The sequence below is a fragment of the Anser anser genome (genome assembly GCF_964211835.1).
Source record: "Anser anser genome assembly, chromosome: 3".
NCBI lineage: Eukaryota > Metazoa > Chordata > Aves > Anseriformes > Anatidae > Anser > Anser anser.
The window spans coordinates 10,540,866-10,553,146 of NC_139722.1; the positions used below are offsets into that span (position 1 = coordinate 10,540,866).

Consider the following 12,281-nt stretch of genomic DNA (forward strand, 5'->3'; position numbering starts at 1 on the left):
CCTTCCCCTCCTCGGTGGTCTCACATTTCCATGTATTTGTTGAGGTCCTCAAGGTTCCTGTTGAACAGTTGGGCTAGTTCCAGTACTCCATCCATCTTTGGGTGCTCGGGACATCTGCAAAGGGGCAAAGGGCAGCATTAGCGGGACCTCCTTTGGTGGGGGGCTGACTAGAGGGGGCTGTCACGCGCCAGCAGCGACGATTCCACTTACTGCTTCCTCTTGCACCATGAACAGTTGTGGAGGGTCCAAACTGGGGGGAGAGAAGACAGAGAGTCAGTGGATGGGGAGGCCGTGGGGGGATGACGGGTACATGGGGCCGGGCGGTGTCTTTGCAGGGCACCTGCCCTTGCCCAGGGCTGCTCACCTCTGCGATTCTCCTGGTTCCTTCTGTAACGGCGCCTCCTCGTCCTCCCTTCCTACATGGACACAGAAAGCAGCGGGTGAGAGGGAGTCCCCAGCAGCCTCAGTGGCACCCACAAACCCAGGGCATGGCCAGGGCCAGGCCCGTGCCTGCCCCAAGCGTCCTGGCCCAGGCTGGCCAGGCCTGGCTGGGACACGGCCTCCCGTCCCAGGCAGGGCCTGCCTCAGCACCAGCCCTGCCTCCTACCTGCGGCTTGGCCCTGGGCATCATGGAGAAGCAGGCAAACGCCAGCAGCAGGAGCCACAGGGAGCAGCAGAAGGCCCAGAAGGCTTCTGGGCTGGGGAAGAAGCTCAGTACCCAGGCATCAGCCATGCCTATGACTTGCCAGAGAGAGCCAAACTTGGCTGGCATGAGGAAGATCGGCTGGACCGTACTCACGGTCCCCTTGCTCCACCTTCCCAGCTCAAGCTTGTCCCTTTTCGCTCGTCAGCTCACGGCAAAATGGCAGCCAGCCTCGCTCAGCCCCACTTATATAACCCATAACTGCCGCCGTTTGGGATGCGCGTTGTCTCAGGGTTGTCATCCCTCCCCAGCTGTGGTGACAGCAGCGCTCAGCCAGGGCAACGTTTGTGATGCAGGGACAGCGGGGATGAGGTGGCCCTCCCCGAGCTGAGCTAAGCCCCAGGAGGTGACCTTCACCCGAGCACCAGGCAGCAGCCAGCCCAGCCGGGCCAGCTCAGCGCAGCGGGGCCATGGCCAGCCCACCTCAGTGCCGAGAGCTGGCCCTGCGCAGGGCCCTGCAAGACCTCTGGCTTCTCACTAGGTAGGGCCAAACAGGAAGAAAAAGAGCAAGAAAACGTGTGGCTGAAATACAGGCAAGGCAATCGCTCCCTGGCTACCATTCAGGGGCAAAGAAGATGGCAGGGATTCACCAACGGGAAGTGCTGCCTGACCAACTCGATAAGCTTGTAGACAAGCTGTAGATGTATGGGCTGGATGGGCAGTCAGTGGGGTGCACTGAAAACTGGCAGAATGGCCGAGCCCACAGGGTGGCTGGTGATCAGTGGCACAAAGTCTAGGTGGAGGCCAGTAACTAGCGGCATACGCCAGGAGTCAATACTGGATCCAGTCCTGTTTAGCATCTTCATTAGTGACCTGCATGACGGGGCAGACGTCTGCAGATGGCACAAAACTGGGGGGAGTGGCAGATACACCACAGGGTTGTGCTGCCGTCCGGAGGGTCCTGGACAGGAGGGAGAAATGGGCCGGAAGGAACATCTTGAAGATCAGCCAGGGGAATTCTGTGCAAAGTCCTGCACCTGGGTAGGCACAACCCCTGGCACCAGGACATGCTGGGGGCCGCCCCGCTGGAGAGCAGCTTGGAGGAAAGGGACCTGGGGGTCCTGGTGAACGTGAGGCAGCAACGCACCCTTGCTGCAAAGAAGGCTAATAGTATCCTGGGCTGCATCAGGCACAGTATTGTCAGCAGGTCAGGAGAGGTGATCCTGCCCCTCTACTCTGCACTGGTGAGGCCGCACCTGGAGTAGCGAGTCCAGGTCTGGGCTCCCCAGTACAAGGCAGACGTGGGCATGCTGGAGAGAGTCCAGTGTAGGGCCACAAAGACGATAAAGGGACTGGAGCGTGTCTCCTGTGAGGAAAGGCTGAGAGAGCTTTTCAGCCTGGAGGAGAGAAGGGTGAGGGGATCTTATCGGTGTCTATCAGTCCCTGAAGGGGGGTGCAAAGAGGCTGGAGCCAGGTTCTGTTTGGTGGTGCCCTGTGCCAGGACAAGAGGCGACGGGCACAAACTGGAACGCAGGAGGTTCCCTCTGAGCAGGAGGAAACACTTTCTTTATATGAGGGTGACCGAGCACTGGCACGGGTTGCCCAGGGGCTGTGGGGTCTCCTCCTTGGAGATCTTCGAAAGCCGCCTGGATGTGGTCCTGGGCACCCTGCTCCGGGTGTCTGCTGGAGCAGGGACATTGAACCAGATGAGCTCCAGAGGTCCCTTCCAACCTCAAACTAGTCTATGATTCTGTGACTCAGCTTGGGGAAATTAACTGAATCTTAGACATCCAGCTGTTGGGTTGTGTATTGGGAAGTAAAGGCGATAAACATTTAAACACCTAGTGAAACGGAGTGAGACCTGCAAGAGCTCTTCTTTATCACTCCTCTCTGCCAGCTCCCACTGCTCTCTTCCTGCCACTTAGGGTTCCTGCTCATGTCCTCCTTCTTGTCTGTTTTCTTGCCTCAGTAAGTGCTTGGGCATGTAGAGCTCCTAGTGAGCCCCAGAGCTCAGGACTCTGATCCCAGCACCTTCCAAGGGGTTTGGGGTTATCTCCAAGCCACAGCCGTGATCCTCCTTGAAACAGAGAGGCAGGGACTTTGGAGATGAGCCCACCCCATTCCACAGCAAGAAGGCATCTGTCTGCCCTTCCCAGGGTCACACTGCCTGTGCTGGTGCAGACGGAAGAACAGGCACTGGGGCCTCTGTCGTCTCAACGTCTGGTAACAATAGACATGGAGAAAGCTGAGGCATTCAGCAACTTCTTTGCCTCAGTCTTCACTGACAGGCAGGCTTCCCAAGTCTTTTGTTTCCCCGAGCCCGTAGATGGAGGTTGGGGGATCAAAGTCCCACCCACTATAAGCGAAGAGCAGTTTCGAGACCTTAGAGACCCATGGCAGGGGGGTGGAACTAGATGATCAGGAAGCATCATGCTCACAGTCTCTCATCCTCCTGGGGGATCTCAATCATACAGATGTTTGTGGGGAAAGCCGCATGGCAGGCAGTAAGCAATCCAGGAGACTTCTGGAGTCCATTGAGGACAAGTTCCTATTCCACGTATTAGCCAAACCAACCAGAGGAGAAGTGTTACCGGACCTGGTGCTCACCAGTGCAGAAGGAGCTCATTAAAGAAGTTAAGATTGGAGGAAGCCTAGGTTGCAGCGACCATGCCCTAGATGGTCAGAGGATCTGATCAGAACTGGCAGCTCTTTAAGGATATCTTCCTCGGAGCGCAAGAGCTCTGTGTTTCCATTTGTAATACATCAAACCGGGAAGGCAGGAAACCGCCATGGTTGAATAAGGATCTGCTGGTAAAACTTAGGCAAAAGAAGGAAACGCATAGACGGTGGAAAGAGGGCCACGTGCCCTGGGAAGAGTACAGTAATGCTCTCCGGATGTGCAGGGATGGGATCAGGAAAGCCAAGGCACTGACAGAACCAAACTTGGCAAGGGATGCAAAGAATAACGTAAAGGGGTTCTGCAGGTACATTGGCCACAGAAGAAAGACTAGGGAGAGTGTAGCGCCTCTGCCTAATGAAGATGGAGAACTGGTAACAACAGATGTGGAGAAGGCAGAGGTACTTAGCAACTCCTTTGCCTCGATCTACACCAGTGGTCAGGCTTCCCACACCCCTTGTGTCCCCAGATCTCTAGGCAGGGGCTGGGGAAGCAGAGTCCTTCCAACTGTAAGGAAGAGCAGGTTTGGGACCTCCTGATGCAACGTAACAACTACAAGTCTATGGGGCCTGGTGACATGCATCCTAGGGTCCTGAGGGAATTGGCTGATGTAGTTGCCAAGTCACTCTTCACCATATTTGAAAACTCACGGCAGTGAGGCAAAGTCCACAGTGACTGGAAAAGGGAAACATTTCAAAATTTTAAAAAGGGCAGAAAAGAAGACCTGGGGAACTACACACTGGTGAGCCTCACGTCGGTGCCTGGGAAGATCATGGAATGAATCTTCCTGGAGGCAATGTTAAGGCACATGCAGGACGAGAAGGTGATCTGCGACAGCCAGCATGGCTTCACCAAGGGCAAATCATGCCTGACCAATCTGCTGGCCTTCTGTGATGGAGTGACTGCATCAGCTGACACGGGAGGACTGAACCATGTCATCTACTTGGACTTCTGTAAGGCCTTTGACACAGTGCCACATGACATCCTGATCTCCAAATTGGAGAGACATGGATTTGATGGGCAGACCATTTCGTGAATAAGGAGTTGGCTTGAAGGTCGCACCCGGAGTGGCGGTCAATGGCTCTATGTCCAGGTGGAGACCGGTGACGAGCGGTGTCCCTCAGGGGTCTGTCCTGGGACCGGTGCTTTTTAATATCTTCATCAATGATGCAGACGATGGGATTGAGTGCACCCTCAGCAAGTTTGCAGATGACACCAAGCTGAGTGGTGCAGTTGATACAACAGAAGGAAGGGATGCCATCCAAAGGGATCTAGACAGCGCCTAAAGAAGTGGGCCCATGGGAACCTAATGAGGTTCAACAAGTCCAAACGCATGGTGCTGCACCTGGGTCAGGGCAATCCCAGCCTTGAGGACGGACTGGGAGAAGAACTCATTGAGAGCAGCCCTGCAGAGAAGGACTTGGGGGTTCTGGTGGTTGAACGGCTCAACATGAGCCAGCCGTGCAGGCTTGCAGCCCAGAAGGCCAACTGCATCCCGGGCTGCATCAGCGGAGGAGTGGCCAGGACCAGCAGGTGGAGGGAGGTGATTGTCCCCCTCTGCACTGCCCTTGTGAGGCCCCACGTGGGGCACTGCGTCCAGGTCTGAGGCCCCCAGCACAACAAATGTGAACCTGTTAGAGTGAGCGCACAGGAGGGCTACAAAGATGATCAGAGGGCTGGAGCAGCTCTCCTATGAAGAAAGGCTGAGAGAGCTGGGGATGTTCAGCCTGAAGAAGAGAAGGCTCAGGGGAGACCTCATTATGACCATTTCATACTTAAAGGGGTCTCATAAAAAAGATGGAGAAGGACTCTTTACTTGGGTGGATAACGATAGAGCAAGGGGGAATGGTCTTAAATGAAAAGAGAATAGATTTAGACTAGACATTAGGAGGAAATTCTTCTCCCAGAGGGTGGTGAGGCACTGGCACAGGTTGCCCAGAGAAGTTGTAGATACCCCATCCCTATTCAAGGGGTGTTCAAGGATGTTCAAGGGATGTTCAAGGGCAAAGTGGATGAGGCCCTGGGCAACCTGATCTAGTGGGTGGCATCCCTGCCCATGGCAGGGGGATTGGAATAGGATGATCTTTAAGGCCCCTTCCAAACCAAGGCATTCTGTTATTTTATGATTCTCTGCCACACTGACCTCCAGGGAGCTTGGCAGCCCACGCTGCCTCTGAAAGCCTCAGGGGAAGGCCACCCCCAACCCACTCCTCCCCACAGAAGCAGCCAACAGAGCTGCCAGCCTTGCCCATGCAAGGAGGGCCCAGTAGTGAGCAGGGGAGCCGCAGCGCTTCCCCAGGAAATTAGAGACACTCGCCCATGAGCTTGTTTCCACTGACACATTTATTGAGAGAGTCCCCAGCCCCTGGTGGGGCTGGCAGGGATCTGCTGCTTGCTGGCTCCATGCCCTGCTGGATCCTGCTGAACCTTGGACCAGTAAGGGGAAGAGTGTGGCCAGACAGGGCAGGGGATGAGGGCTCCCGGATTTCAGTCTTCTTTGTGGTTCTGTGAGCACAGTGTGCTCATGATACCAGTGCCAGGAAAATGTTGCAGAAGCTTCCCTTGTGCGATTACAGGGATTGATACGACTCCTCTGCGCCCCTCTGGCTGCTGGGTGGCCGTGATATTCTTCTGGCCCTGCTGCCCCTTGGCCCTGTCTGCGGATGGTTTCTTCTCTCCCACTGTCTCTCCTCCAGCTGCACCTGGGACTGCAGTTGCAGACGGAGCCACAGGACAGTGGCTGAAAAGCTCTCCTCACAGGAGAAAACCATCTCTGACAGTCCAAATTGCTTTTGGATATACATTTTTTCCACTGCACGCTCCAAATGATTTTTCACAGCCGTGTGTATGAAGGTCAGGTCCCACACCGCGGGAACCGCCTTCATATTAGGCTCTTCTTGCTTCGATACTTTCGAAGCAGAGGCTGGATCATTTTGTGGAGGCTTGTCCCCATCGGCTGGCAGACACTGTTTCTCCTCCTCTTTCTTATTTGAGCTGAAGTAGTTCAAGGCCTCCTTGGATTTCTTTTGTGGCAAAGATGTCTTCATTTCCATGGAGCGGAATTTGGGCACCTCTGGAGGATGGCTGGGAGCAGCCTCCTGGAAATGGATGTGTTGCTGCTGGTGCACACTGCTGGCCCTGTGGCATCTGACCACTTCTTTCCTGCACGGTTGGCAAGTGTCATGGTCATGCTGCTCCCCTGGGCCAGCCTTGGGATGCATGAGGCCAGGCTGGACCGCAGAAGCATGAAGCCAGTCTTCTTTCTGCAGAGGAGTGGGGGTAGATGCCCTTGAAATCTCTCCGGTTTCGCTCTCCCTGATGGTAGTGCAGGAGATGGTGCTCCAAGAGTCCAGAGAGGTTCCTGAAGAGCAGCTGGTGTCACTCTCTGTGTCAGAAGTGGTAGACTCACTGCTGTCCTCTGGCAACTCCAAGTTGAGCCTGTGAGGAGGAGGAAGAGGAGAAGGAGAAGGAAGATGATGGGAATGCTGAGCCAAGCACTCCTGAGCACCCTGGGACTCTCCCTCTGCCCCGAAGGAGCTGGCAGGCTGTGTCATTTCTGTGGGGTCCCCCAAGGTCCCTTGCCCAAGGCTCCCTCTTGGCCGGCTGGGCACAGAAGCTCCATCTGCTCCAGAAAGAGAGGGGACACTGCTATCTCTGCCTCGGCAGTAAATCCTTCTGCAAGGGCATTGCTCCTCGGATTTTAGTCCGCAAGTTTCCCTGTGCCCCCCCAAGCCATTGCACTCATCCATGCCCCCAAACCCTGCCCCTGTTCCCATCCCCATCCCCTTCCCCTTCCCCTCCTCGGTGGTCTCACATTTCCATGTATTTTTTGAGGTCCTCAAAGGTCTTCTCGAACAGTTGGGCTAGTTCACGTACTCTATCCATCTTTGGGTGCTCGGGACATCTGCAAAGGGGCAAAGGGCAGCATTAGTGGGACCTCCTTTGGTAGGGGACTGGCTAGAGGGGGCTGTCACGCGCCAGCAGCGACGATTCCACTTACTGCTTCCTCTTGCACCATGAACAGTTGTGGAGGGTCCAAACTGGTGGGAGAGAAGACAGAGAGTCAGTGGATGGGGAGGCCGTGGGGGGATGGCGGGTACATGGGGCCGGGCGGTGTCTTTGCAGGGCACCTGCCCTTGCCCAGGGCTGCTCACCTCTGCGATTCTCCTGGTTCCTTCTGTAACAGCACCTCCTCGTCCTCCCTTCCTACATGGACACAGAAAGCAGCGGGTGAGAGGGAGTCCCCAGCAGCCTCAGTGGCACCCACAAACCCAGGGCATGGCCAGGGCCAGGCCCGTGCCTGCCCCAAGCGTCCTGGCCCAGGCTGGCCAGGCCTGGCTGGGACACGGCCTCCCGTCCCAGGCAGGGCCTGCCTCAGCACCAGCCCTGACTCCTACCTGCGGCTTGGCCCTGGGCATCATGGAGAAGCAGGCAAACGCCAGCAGCAGGAGCCACAGGGAGCAGCAGAAGGCCCAGAAGGCTTCTGGGCTGGGGAAGAAGCCCAGTACCCAGGCATCAGCCATGCCTATGACTTGCCAGAGAGAGCCAAACTTGGCTGGCATGAGGAAGATCGGCTGGACCGCACTAACGGTCCCCTTGCTCCACCTTCCCAGCTCAAGCTTGTCCCTCTTCGCTCGTCAGCTCACGGCAAAATGGCAGCCAGCCTCGCTCAGCCCCACTTATATAACCCATAACTGCCGCCGTTTGGGATGCGCGTTGTCTCGGGGTTGTCATCCCTCCCCAGCTGTGGTGACAGCAGCGCTCAGCCAGGGCAACGTTTGTGATGCAGGGACAGCGGGGATGAGGTGGCCCTCCCCGAGCTGAGCTAAGCCCCAGGAGGTGACCTTCACCCGAGCACCAGGCAGCAGCCAGCCCAGCCGGGCCAGCTCAGCGCAGCGGGGCCACGGCCTCTCAGGGGTCTGTCCTGGGACCGATACTGTTTTATATGTTTATCAATGACACACACAGTGGAATCGAGTTCACCCTCAACAAGTTTGCAGATGGCACCAAGCTGAGTGGTGCAGTTGATACAACAGAAGGAAGGGATGCCATCCAAAGGGATCTAGACAGCGCCTAAAGAAGTGGGCCCATGGGAACCTAATGAGGTTCAACAAGTCCAAACGCATGGTGCTGCACCGGGGTCAGGGCAATCCCAGATTTGAGGACGGACTGGGAGAAGAACTCATTGAGAGCAGCCCTGCAGAGAAGGACTTGGGGGTTCTGGTAGTTGAACGGCTCAACATGAGCCAGCAGTGCAGGCTTGCAGCCCAGAAGGCCAACTGCATCCCGGGCTGCATCAGCAGAGCAGTGGCCAGCAGGTGGAGGGAGGTGATTGTCCCCCTCTGCACTGCCCTTGTGAGGCCCCACTTGGAGCACTGTGTCCAGGTCTGGGGCCCCCAGCACAAGAAGGATGTGGGGCTGTTAGAAAGGGTCCAGAGGAAGACCAGGAAGATGATCAGAGGGCACCTTTCCTATGAAGAAAGGAGAGCGCTGGGGCTCTTCAGCCTAGAGAAGAGAAGGCACCAGGGAGACCTCATTGCAGCTTTCTAGTACTTAAAGGGGTCTTATAAAAAAGATGGAGAGTAACTCTTTGCTCATTCAGATAATGACAGGACAAGGGGGAATGGTTTTAAACTAAAAGAGGGGAGATTTAGATGAGAGGTTAGGAGGAAATTCTTCTTCAGAGGGTGGTGAGGTACTGGCACAGGCTGCCCAGAGAAGCTGTGGGTGCCCCATCCCTGGAGTTGTTCAAGGGCAGACTGGATGAGGCCCTGGGCAACCTGATCTAGTGGGTGGTGTCCCTGCCCATGGCAGGGGGGTTGGAACTGGGTGATCTTTGGGGTCCCTTCCAACCCGAGCCATTCTATGATTCTATGATTTTATGATTATCCGTCACACCGGATATCCGGACACCCCACCTCATTGCTTTCTGCCCTTTGCTGCCTTGAAGGACTGGCACTGCTCCCAGCCCGGGCATGGAGTTGTGGTATGCAGGAGAACTCCAGGGAGCTTGGCAGCCCATGCTGCCTCTGAAAGCCTCAGGGGAAGGCCACCCCCAACCCACTCCTCCCCACAGAAGCAGCCAACAGAGCTGCCAGCCTTGCCCATGCAAGGAGGGCCCAGTAGTGAGCAGGGGAGCCGCAGCGCTTCCCCAGGAAATTAGACACTCGCCTATGAGCTTGTTTCCACTGACACATTTATTGAGAGAGACCCCAGCCCCTGGTGGGGCTGGCAGGGATCTGCTGCTTGCTGGCTCCATGCCCTGCTGGATCCTGCTGAACCTTGGACCAGTAAGGGGAAGAGTGTGGCCAGACAGGGCAGGGGATGAGGGCTCCCGGATTTCAGTCTTCTTTGTGGTTCTGTGAGCACAGTGTGCTCATGATACCAGTGCCAGGAAAATGTTGCAGAAGCTTCCCTTGTGCGATTACAGGGATTGATACGACTCCTCTGCGCCCCTCTGGCTGCTGGGTGGCCGTGATATTCTTCTGGCCCTGCTGCCCCTTGGCCCTGTCTGCGGATGGTTTCTTCTCTCCCACTGTCTCTCCTCCAGCTGCACCTGGGACTGCAGTTGCAGTCGGAGCCAAATTCTGGGAGTGTTCAGTCTCTCCCGCTGTCTCTCCTCCAGCTGCACCTGGGACTGCAGTTGCAGACGGAGCCCAATTCTGGGAGCTTTCAGTGGCAGACAGATTGTGGTTTGGGGCTTTGATGCACTTAGGGCGGAGTCTTGCGAAGACGGGTCCGTCCTGGGAGCATCCCTTGTCCTTCCGTGCCCTCCTACGTCTTCTGCGTGGCACGGCCCCGGTGCCCTCTGCTGCTGGGTCCATCCTTGATTGCCCCGCGTTGTCTGGGAGCTGCTTCGACCGTGAAGCCTGCACCTGCTTCTGCACATCTTTAACAATTTTTTTGGCTTTGCGGCAGTCTCTTGGTGTTATGAGGACCTCTGGTATGTGGGGCATATCAAGAGAGATCCAAACGTGGTGTGGAGGCCGTGGTAGAGCTGAGGGTCTGTCCCCACTGGAGCTGTGTTTTCTCTGTGGGGACCTTCTTCTTGGAGATGCTGGTGTCTCCATGTCCCCTGTAGTGGAGATGCTGGGGCCCTCACCCTTCTTATCTGATTGACCCCGCGGAGCTCCCTTGCTCTGTGGCGACGCCTGCTCTGCCTGGATGGAAGGGGAATCCCCTGCTGCCCAAGCGTCCTGGTTCATCTTGCTGGTGCCAGGCAGGGTCGTCTTGCTGGTCGTGCTGCTGCCGTTGGCTCTTCCTCCACACTCCATTTTCTGGCGGGATCTGTCCCCATCCTCCTGAGGCTTCATCCCCTGTTCCACTCTCAGAACAGCTGCTGGCACAGAGTGGACAGGCTCAGTCTGGGAGTCTTTCTGTCCCAGGACGGGGTCTGAAGATCTTTTCATGTGAGCCAGGATCCTTGGTAGCCCGAAGAGCCCTTTTGACAGCTTTTGTCCGTTAGGCCCCTCCAGATGACTGTTCACAATCTTTTCCGCACAGGGTGGGTCCTCCTCCACAGGAGTCACCACCACATGTGGCTCTGCTTGCCGCTGGGGTGATTGAGGAGCTGTGGCTGGGACAGCTGTCCTTGCTTCCAGGACAGTGGCTGAAAAGCTCTCCTCACAGGAGAACACCATCTCTGACAGTCCAGATTGCTTTTGGATATACATTTTTTCCACTGCACACTCCAGCTGATTTTTCACAGCCGTGTCTATGAAGGTCAGGTCCCACACCACGGGAACCGCCTTCATATTAGGCTCTTCTTGCTTCGATACTTTTGAAGCAGAGGCTGGATCATTTTGTGGAGGCTTGTCCCCATCGGCTGGCAGGCGCTGTTTCTCCTCCTCTTTCTTATTTGAGCTGAAGTAGTTCAAGGCCTCCTTGGATTTCTTTTGTGGCAAAGCCGTCTTCATTTCCATGGAGTGGAATTTGGGCACCTCTGGAGGATGGCTGGGAGCAGCCTCCTGGAAATGGACGTGTTGCTGGTGTTGGTGCACACTGCTGGCCCTGTGGCATCTGACCACTTCTTTCCTGCACGGTTGGCAAGTGTCATGGTCATGCTGCTCCCCTGGGCCAGCCTTGGGATGCATGAGGCCAGGCTGGACCGCAGAAGCATGAAGCCAGTCTTCTTTCTGCAGAGGAGTGGGGGTAGATGCCCTTGAAATCTCTCCGGTTTCGCTCTCCGTGATGGTTGTGCAGGAGATGGTGCTCCAAGAATCCAGAGACACCGTTGAAGAGCAGCTGGTGTCACTCTCTGTGTCAGAAGTGGTAGACTCACTGCTGTCCTCTGGCAACTCCAAGTTGAGCCTGTGTGAGGAGGAGGAGGAGAAGGAGAAGGAAGATGATGGGAATGCTGAGCAAAGCACTCCTGAGCACCCTGGGACTCTCCCTCTGCCCCGAAGGAGCTGGCAGGCTGTGTCATTTCTGTGGGGTCCCCCAAGGTCCCTTGCCCAAGGCTCCCTCTTGGCCGGCTGGGCACAGAAGCTCCATCTGCCCCAGAAAGAGAGGGGACACTGCTATCTCTGCCTCGGCAGTAAATCCTTCTGCAAGGGCATTGCTCCTCGGATTTTAGTCCGCAAGTTTCCCTGTACCCCCCCAAGCCATTGCACTCATCCATGCCCCCAAACCCTGCCCCTGTTCCCATCCCCATCCCCTTCCCCTTCCCCTTCCCCTCCTCGGTGGTCTCACATTTCCATGTATTTGTTGAGGTCCTCAAGGTTCCTGTTGAACAGTTGGGCTAGTTCAAGTACTCCATCCATCTTTGGGTGCTCGGGACATCTGCAAAGGGGCAAAGGGCAGCATTAGCGGGACCTCCTTTGGTGGGGGGCTGACTAGAGGGGGCTGTCACGCGCCAGCAGCGACGATTCCACTTACTGCTTCCTCTTGCACCATGAACAGTTGTGGAGGGTCCAAACTGGGGGGAGAGAAAACAGAGAGTCAGTGGATGGGGAGGCCGTG

General features: G+C 56.3%; 1 protein-coding gene across 1 annotated transcript; it reads right to left on the reverse strand.

Annotated features, from left to right (window-relative positions):
• Nucleotides 1-9,512: 9,512 nt before the first annotated feature.
• LOC310897475 (uncharacterized protein) lies at nt 9,513-11,074 on the reverse strand (the record flags this gene model as incomplete). The annotated part of the gene is made up of 2 exons (XM_083831126.1): nt 9,513-9,876; nt 9,952-11,074. The coding sequence occupies 2 exons, from the start codon at nt 11,072-11,074 to the stop codon at nt 9,662-9,664; spliced, it is 1,338 nt and encodes a 445-aa protein (XP_083687252.1). The 3' UTR covers nt 9,513-9,661.
• Between the last annotated feature and the right edge of the window lie 1,207 nt (nt 11,075-12,281).